Genomic DNA, 9,118 nt, shown 5'->3' with positions numbered 1-9,118 from the left:
TACCAAAGCCTGAACAGCTCTTGTAGAAATCCAGTATGTACTCCCTGGTTTTCAGGGAGATCCCGTGTTGGCTGGCTACTCCAGCATTGGCTGTCTGCTAACTTCCCTCTCCATATTAGCGTTGATGCTGCATTGGCAGCAAAATGTTTGTTTTATCAATTCAGTTCTTCTGTAAAGTCTTTGTTCTAGTGTGGTTCTGCATTTTTCTCACATTAACTGAGATCTTTCTCGTCTCCTCTTCTGTCTTCAGTGTGAGAAATGAGGAACAGTCACTATTTACTCCAAACTCTTGGGGAAACTGGGTGAGTTTTCAGATTTACAGATATGCCATGAAATACTATAAAGTTTTTCACGGATATCTCAGGCATAGTTACAGTTGATAGGCTATGAAGAACCAACTGGGTGAACAAATTTACTACAGCACCACCCTGAGGCAGAGCAGTGCTGCAGTTCTATTTAATTAAGAATACCAAGTTTCACGACATTGCTAAGAATGACCCATCACTCAAATAATACCAGCTCTGTGGGGGTCCTGGCCTTGAAGAACAGCGTAACAAATATATGCAGAGCAATAGATGGACTACAGTCTGTAACTGTAGAACTACAAAGTGCTCCTAAATGGTCAGTGGAGCTGATAAAATGGTAAATGAGTGTATAAAGGGCGTAGTTTTAATGTGACTCGTATATATCACATATTGTGGTGTCGTAGAAGACGACGACATGAAAAACAGCGCATGGAATGGGTGCTCTTTTATTAGCATGCAGCAGGGGAAACCTGCTGCTCAGCATTATCTGAACACCTGAGAAGCAGGTCAGGTCATCTACAGCCACGCATTTCTCATTTTAGACACTAAACCCCACCAACCCACCCCACAGACCAGCACAGAACAACAGAAATAACACATCCCCAAACCCACAACAAATATTTACTTAACTCTTTTTTTTCAACTCTCTTACCACTGCCAAGGCAGTACCTGTGGTGCCCTGCACTCGCTGCTCCATATGGCCATGTCTCCCGCACGTAAACGACCAAACAAGCTGGTAGTGGGACGCTACATTATTCCCTCTCCAGAGGAGCCATCTCGGCAACCCCACAAAGTCCGAGCAGAGAGTCCTGCAGCTCAAGGGGGCATGCAGCTCCCCCCCCTCACAGTCGCTGCTGCAGAATGGGGTACGGAGTGGCCACTGTCCCAGCAAACACACACAACGCTGATATGTGTGCATTGCCAGTCCTCCCTCGAGGCCACGTTCTCATCTCTAGGGTGCCAGAGCAGAGAGAGACTGAGTGTTGTGTCCTCCACCCCGATACAGCAGATCTCCTAGTGGCTTGCAGCGTCACTATTTGTGCTCCTTTGTGCAGCCGCAGCAGTAGCGGCACTCCCTCGGCCGTTCTTCACTTTCTGCACCACAGAGGCACCAGCAATGGCACTCCCTTGACTGCTGTCAGTTTTCTCTGCTACTCACTGTGCTGTAGACTCCAGCAAGGTTAACTACTCCATAGTTTTCTAAAGAGAAAAAAGGACAGGCATTTGACTGTGGTGGAACATCACTGTACAACAACTCTATAGAGAAAGTATAGGAAGATAATTCAGTAGCATGGGACTTATTGAAGATCTTAGAAAGGTCTTTAAACCAGGCAGAGATATTGACAAGAGGCTCAGAGACAGGGTTTCAACAGATGACACAGCAGTTCAGGTTTAATGACACAGGACTTACATCATGAGTCAGACCAGAAGCTCTTCCCAGGAGATTCAAGAGTTATGTTTACATAACCAGGGCATGCCTAATACTGAGGTAACTTGTAGAATCCAAAACAAAAAGGGTGATCCTCTCCTTGTGAGTAGCCCTGCAGGACGGATAGGTGGGCTTAGTTATATGCATTAGTCCCACAAGTTTCACAAGTCATCCACATAGAGCTTGGACCTTTAGAGCTGGCAGGACTGGCATCACTGGAATCCCAAACTCCTCCAAGACTTCATGGTCCACGAACTTCCCCACACTGCCGGAGCCGATCAGTGCTAAAATAATGACAGCAGGTTTTCTGTAGTAAAGCTGTACTAATAGAAAAATGAACAAAAAATATTAATCTCAGAAAAGATGTTTCTTGTTCCGTCATTCCTGGCCTTGAAATGAAAATTCACTAATGGCATAACCAACATGGTCGCAGTACAAACACTGTGCTTCTTGCGGCCGATGTTGTCTTTCAGGGTGCGTTCGACTTGTGTATATTCTAGTTTGACTGTGGGAGAACCTGGAGGCCTCACATGAACATCGCCAGGGAGAGACTTTCTGCTTTGTTCATACAGCATTTTATCGAAATAAATGGATGTACTAATCAGAGAGTAAAGGGTAGCATCTTGATTTGTGCAGTGGTGGCCCCTTCAGTAGGCCACTAGTCACACTGCCTTATTGACTCAAATTAATGCACATACTGAAGCTGAAGTCTATTTCTTAACTCTCTGGGGTTACCAATCTCTCCTGTGCATCAAATTTGATGTTTCTATTTTTTTGTTTCTATTTTAGTGCTGCACCACTCTCAGCAACCCCACTTCCCATGTCCCTGGTGCTTATTTATTTATTATTTGTTGAGACACCCTAAGCCAGAACCAAAGAGGAAATCTTTGTTACTGCTTTTGTATGTTCAGTAATGTATGATTAAACTGAGAGAATTTACCACTTACTTTGTTTTGGGTAGCAAACAGGTAGACAGCTCTCATGCAGGAGAGGTTCACCTGCATCAGGTAGGAGATATAATATCTACATCATTAAATTATAGGGAGGACACCACTCTTTATATTTTTGATTGTGGAAATGGCTGGACAGTTCCATCTTAACAAAATGAGCTTATATATCTAGTATCTCTGAAAATGTAATCTTTTCTATAGGATGGTTGTGTAAAAAAGTTAATTTATAGATTGTTTATGCACAATGCATGTAGTGATTGTCACAAAACATGTTCTTGTTTTCTTTGTTCTCTCCACATTGCTCATGTACATGTGCAAATACATGTTGCAGATCATTCTAGATTTAATAGTGTTTTAACATTTCAGGGGCGCATCCAGTATTATATGTATTTTATGTATTATATGTAACATGTAGACAATGGTTGGAAAGTGTTGACAACTAAGACAATTGGGCAAAAATCACTTCCCCACCCCAACAAACTGTAAACATTTGAAAAGATTTTGCATGCAGTTGATTTATTTTTAATGAGATATTATATTACAGTTTTGAGTCAGCATGAATAGCGATAAATGGATCTTCTTCCGAGTTGCTGATGTTGAAATAGGCACGTCCGTCTCCTCCAACCTGCACCTGCTTTCCAGTGCATCCACTTCCCTCCTTCTGGCCAGAGATCACATCACAGTAGGTTCCTCCAGGCAAACCGGTGTTCAGAGTTGCATCCAGCATCCTGAAATTAACCACTGTAATTTATACAACAAGATCACTTAATTTAGGTTTTTCAGATTTTACTTTGTGAATGTGTTGCCTTACCAGTCATCATTATTGATAACGATGAACCCACGGCTACCACGACCGAAAGCAACCTGGTTACTGCCATTGCTCCACCAGTTGGATAATGGCTCTCCGTTGACCACATTTCGGAAAATCACCATGTTTCTGTGGAGATTGTATAAGTGGAAGTTATCTTTAGGAGTTTCAGCTGGTAAACTTCTTCTTTAGAACAGTTTAGAAGAGAAGGCACTCACCTGATCTGACGCCATCTATGCTCACAGACCCAGCCGTCTCCACAGGTAGAGTCTGGATTGATGGGCACAGGCTTGGTTGTGCCATCACCGTAGCTGGGTGGTCCCATCCAGTCATTCTGATCCTGGGAAAGAAAAAAAGCATAGAAGACATTTGAAAACAAGAAATCCAAAAATTAACAATGAGGAAAAATACTTTTGCTTAAGGGTGTGCCAGTACAGGTACCTGTCCATTGACAATGTTGCGGTCCCAACGGAAACTGGACATCACTCTGGTAACTCCGTAGGGGTGGGCCAACATCAGACCAACAGCCATCTTATAAAGCCTTGAAAGAAGGAGATGTTTTCATTGTTTACAATAAAAACATACAGTGTACAGTCAAACAGTTGCGAGTGTCACTGATATGTTTTGTAACCTCTAGTACCTGGAATCCCAGAATGTCACAATAGATGCACCTCCAGCTCCGTGGCCTCTCTGATTATCATGGTTGTCAACAAACACTAGGGCCTTACCAGTGGGCATCATACCCCAGCCCTCACCCCAGTTGCTGGAAAGAAGAAGCTAGCTGGTCAGATGAACTTACTAAATAAAATACAACAAGTAATCTGACAACTTGGCAAGAAATAGTCACTGCATTAACTTACGACAAGTAGCTCAGTTTTTCTCCATTCCATTTGCGGATAACGGTACCCAGCTTGGCACCATACTTGAACTCAGTCACCCTTCCCAGCCCAGTGTATTCAGATGATGTGATGGGCTCACCACCAAGATCAATGACCTGAAACAGTTTTCCAGTTAAGGTAAAGTTGAGACTGACCAAAAAGTTTTTAGGAAAGCAAATAAAATATATTCAAACCTCTTGGAAGATGAAGGGTTTGGCGCCAGAAGAAAACCATTTGGTGTTGAGATTATTGAGACGTCCATAAACTGCACTAAGGTCACCAGGCCACATGTGCTTGCAGGCGTCCACTCTGAACCCAGCAACACCCATGTCGATAAGCTTGTTCATGTAATCAGCCACCTTACCGCGCACATAGTCCTTCTCCAAGGCCAGGTCCAGAAGACCAACCAGACGGCAGTTTCTCACCTGTCATCATTAAAACAGTTAAAAAATTAGTCACAAATGAAAATTCAGAATACGTGTAGAATACACCATTTTAGTCAGTGTGTGAAATACCGGGGGTCCTGTGGGGTCCAGGATGCCCTAATTAACATTATCAGAATGTCTCAATATAAAAGTTCTCTGAAATTAAAGTTATTACGATATTATCAGCAAGCTTTTTTCTGTAGTAGTTTTAAGTAACTAAAGCTGCAGCACTGGTCTGCTTCAGGGTGGAGCTGTGGCAAACTAGTTTTATACATATATGTGTGTATGTATATATAGCCAGAACACCTTTAAGAATATTTACAGTGTGCTGTAGCATATTTGTAAATCTGAAAACTTGCTCAATATCTGCTGAATTGTTTCTCAAACCGAAGACAGAAGAATAAATATGTAACATATAAATTAACTTGTGGAAGAGCTTATTACCAAATTAGAAAAGAGAATTTTCAGAAGAAGAACATTTTTGCTGCCATTGAAGCATCAGCGGTGCTATGCTGAGTTAGCAGCCAGCTAACACTGGAGTAGCTGGCCAACATGGGACCCCCCCGAATATCAGAGGGAATTTCACACACTGGTTACTGTATGCGACTTGTTTACTTACTTGGTTAATATCGTTATAGTTCTCGATGTTTCCACTGCCGGTGTAGCATTTTCCATCATTGAAGTCCCAGCCTGAGTAAGGAACTGAAGGGAAGTCTTTCGTGTTGGCATTGAAATATGTGCCACAGCTGGAGTGTTTACCCTCTCCACCACCAGCTCCACACATGTGGTTGATCACAGCGTCCACATAGATGTTCACCTACAAAATTAAATGAAAAAGTTTTCTTTCAAAATCATTTTGATCACTTTGCTTAATTGGTGAGTTATTGACAGGGAAAACAACAACATCCAGTTTTTACCCCAACATTGTTGCATCTGGTGATCATGTCCCTCAGCTCGTTCTCATTTCCTGATCTGGAGCACAGATTGTAGCTGATTGGCTGATATCTCTGCCACCAAGGATGCCAAGGGTTGGTGACGACAATGCTCTCACTTGGAGGGGAGATCTGCAAGATGGAATTGCACTGTTTGAGCTACTGAACAGTGTTATTGTATGACTTACTATTTACAAATATGCTAGCACAGGAGTAAGAATTTTCTGATCCTAGAAGGACAGAGTTCTTCTGGAGTTTTCCAGCCCTACTATAGTACATCTGAATATGTTGGTCATGTAACCAAAAAAAAAAATAATTGTTTTGCAAAATCTACTTTCTATATTTTTACATGTACCTGAACTCCACCGTAGCCATTGGGTGCCAGATATCTCTCACACTCTTCTGCAATATCAGCCCAGCGCCATTCAAACAGGTGGACGATGGAAGTTCTTCCATATTTCATATGAGGGTCGAACTGAGCAAAGCTCAGCCCAAGCAATGCTGCCAAAATGAGAAGCTTCATCTTCATCTGGTTGAGAAGTAAATCACTCCAACGTTCAGCTCCAGTATATATACATTGTACTGTCACAGTGCCCACCCAGGATGTCTCCCGATAGAGAAGTTAATCTTTAAACTGCAATATGTCCAAGCAACACACCTGGTAATCAACATTTCTTTCTCACATGAAAACACCTCAGTCTTCCAGAATATTCAGCAGGAAAATGCTTCAGTTGTGTAAATTCTACATTAGTTTCATTAGAAAGCAATGCAAGCTTAATTGTTCCTCTTGTGTCTTGCATAGTTTTTAAATGGGTCTGTGCAACATCTCCTATAAGTCAATCTAAGTCTCACAAATGCACAAATAATAAGCATAAATGGTCACATAAATGAAATATGAACATATAAATTAAATAATACAAATTTACAACCAATAAACCCCACAGTAAAAAAAATCAAACAAAGAAATGTGGAAAATCTGCATGTGAATGCAAATTATTGGCACAAAATTTATTTATTTTTTATTATGATTACATACTACACCAGTTGTTCCCTTATCCTGGTCTTGGTGTATCTTTTCTTACAAATAATAAAAATGTATTCACCATTACACATCCATTTTCAATTCAGGAAAATTTAGTAATAAGTTGATAGTTTTTTTGTTCGTTTTTTTTTTGGAAGCAGAAAAAATGTGCAGTTGAGGGGTTCTCGAGGACTACAACAGGGAAACACTTCTTAAGAAAATGTATGATTGTTGAAAGGTATGATGAGTTCAGCTTTTCAAATTCTGGTCTTGATCATGTTGTAAATGAAATTGTGTTTTACTGTGCTTATTCTACTTTATAATTTATCGCAGTAGTTTTTAGAAATGGTTATCATAAAACTGGACTCAGTAAAGTGGTATCAGTCATGTGACCAAGCGAGTGTTAGTTTTGGCAGATTGTTTTGGCCAGAGATATGCGATTTCGGATCAGCTGTGACAGTCATGTGCTGGCAATCGCTGGTGATTCAATTCCTTTTTTCCATAAGACAGGATATTTGCTTTTTATGATAATAGTGCTTGCATTTGCTCTTCAGACAAGGTCACACTGATATTACAGACCAGCAACTTAGCCACAAATGAACCCATCATTTAAATGGTCCTGTGGGGTGATCCTGTAGCTGTTTCTAATTGTAAAATTACAAAGTGCTCTTATATGGTAAGTGGAGCTGATAAAATGGACAATAAATGTAGATACAAGGAGGTGGACTTAATGTAGTGGTCATGCAATTCAGAGCAAATCACATTAAGATACAATATCTAATTTCCAAAAAAGTTGGGATGCTGTGCAAAAAGTAAATAAAAATGAAACCTCAATGATGTGCAAATCATTTAAACCCTATATTTCATTGAAAATAGTACAAAGACAACATATCAAATGTTCAAACTGAGAAGTTTTTTGAAAAATATATGCCCATTTTGAATTTGATGCCAACAGTACATTCCAAAAGAGTTGGGACGGGGGCATATGCTTACAATTTACTGCTGAAAGCCAAAAATCTGAGATGATCTTAGTATATTTTATATAAATATTTTTACAGAGTATATCACTGAAGAGACACCATATGTTTATAGCCCAGATTTGTGGAAAAATTGGTCAACTTTCAGTAGACGAAAAAAATTGTTAGTTCAGCTTCTTTTATTATAAGGGTTTAATATTACTTCACCCATTTGACTGGAAACAAGACAGTTACAGCCCTCATATGACAGCCACCTTTTGAATGTAGCTTATGAAATATGAAAGTTATGAAGAATATAACAAACTGAGTTTTAGAACCACCGGTGATCCCAAGGAGTTGAAAAGGTTAAACTCACAGGGTAATTCTTCCATTGCAGCAGTACAAAGCACAGTGAACGGCACAACAAGAGCAAAATGAACAGGAGCAAAGTACTGCTGTACATTATTATCAGATATATAAAAAAGAAAGTAGAGATAAATAAAAGAATAAAATATACTAAAACAATAAACAATAAGAGTGAATGAACTACTGAATATGGTAGTGATAGTGGCAGTAGTGGCAGTGCAATGCGCTGAATGGGGCCAGTTTAGCACCTGGAATCTTTTAATACGGAGCAATGCTGTTGTAATACATGCAGAATGTGGTTTGACATTGTGTTGCTGGAATAATCATAGCCTTCCCTGAAACAGACATTGAATTTATCACCTTTCCTGTGTGCAATATAATCAATATTTTTTATATACAATATCTTTTAAAAAAATCTCTATAGTGTAAATATTTTTGCTTTCTGTTCATAATGCACATATTGTTAACTCTTCACCATCCCATGTGTAATATAAACCAGTACCTCATGTGCAATACTCCATGTGAATTTCAGGCAAAATATCCTTACAGTGTAAATATCTTTAGCTTTTTATTTATTTATAATCCTTTATATTGTTAAATTGTGAAGGATAGAGTTCATATTTTTTAACTTATTTTTTACTTTTAGTATTATATATATTGTCTATATAGTAACAAGTAACAAATTGTAAAAGCCTTGTTAAGTACCTAACAAAGTTAAATACTTGCTTGTTAATTCTCTTCTTGTTACTTCTTTTCTTTTCTTGAGTGCCTTGCTCTCCCTTTGCTGCTGTAACACTGAGAATTTCCCTGTTGTGGGACTAATAAAGGATTATCTTATCTTATCTTACCTTAATTTTCTGTTTTTAATAAAAAACCTGCCCTCTGCTTCCACTGATCCATCCTCATGTGATGACGTGATGACGTCAGTGCACCGACACTCACCCTACACGACAACATCACCCTTTTAAATGCCGTTCGGACCGGATCTTTTTTCACCTTCATATTTATTTCCCTCTTCTTAGCACGGGTCCAAAATTCATATCCCTAC

General features: G+C 39.7%; 1 protein-coding gene across 1 annotated transcript; it reads right to left on the bottom strand.

Moving 5' to 3' along the window:
* Positions 1-3,181: 3,181 nt before the first annotated feature.
* Positions 3,182-6,291, bottom strand: LOC118797350 (alpha-amylase-like). Its single transcript, XM_036556682.1, has 10 exons — positions 6,083-6,291; positions 5,713-5,859; positions 5,415-5,612; positions 4,565-4,795; positions 4,353-4,486; positions 4,133-4,255; positions 3,934-4,033; positions 3,711-3,832; positions 3,496-3,621; positions 3,182-3,412 (listed from the first exon to the last, which is right to left on the bottom strand). The coding sequence occupies exons 1-10, from the start codon at positions 6,254-6,256 to the stop codon at positions 3,223-3,225; spliced, it is 1,545 nt and encodes a 514-aa protein (XP_036412575.1). The 5' UTR covers positions 6,257-6,291; the 3' UTR covers positions 3,182-3,222.
* Between the last annotated feature and the right edge of the window lie 2,827 nt (positions 6,292-9,118).

This window comes from Colossoma macropomum, unplaced genomic scaffold (assembly GCF_904425465.1).
Source record: "Colossoma macropomum unplaced genomic scaffold, Colossoma_macropomum, whole genome shotgun sequence".
NCBI classification, from domain to species: domain Eukaryota; kingdom Metazoa; phylum Chordata; class Actinopteri; order Characiformes; family Serrasalmidae; genus Colossoma; species Colossoma macropomum.
Note: the sequence above shows the minus strand (reverse complement) of the source record. Positions and strands in the feature narration are given on the sequence as shown.

Excerpts from the sequence above, each read along its gene's own strand:
- LOC118797350 (XM_036556682.1), bottom strand. The coding sequence starts at position 6,256 with ATGAAGATGAAGCTTCTCATTTTGGCAGCATTGCTTGGGCTGAGCTTT. Across the intron at positions 5,860-6,082 it reads ATGGCTACGGTGGAGTTCAG|ATCTCCCCTCCAAGTGAGAG; the intron begins GTACATGTAAAA and ends TCCATCTTGCAG. Across the intron at positions 3,833-3,933 it reads GCAACATTGTCAATGGACAG|GATCAGAATGACTGGATGGG; the intron begins GTACCTGTACTG and ends TTTCTTTCCCAG.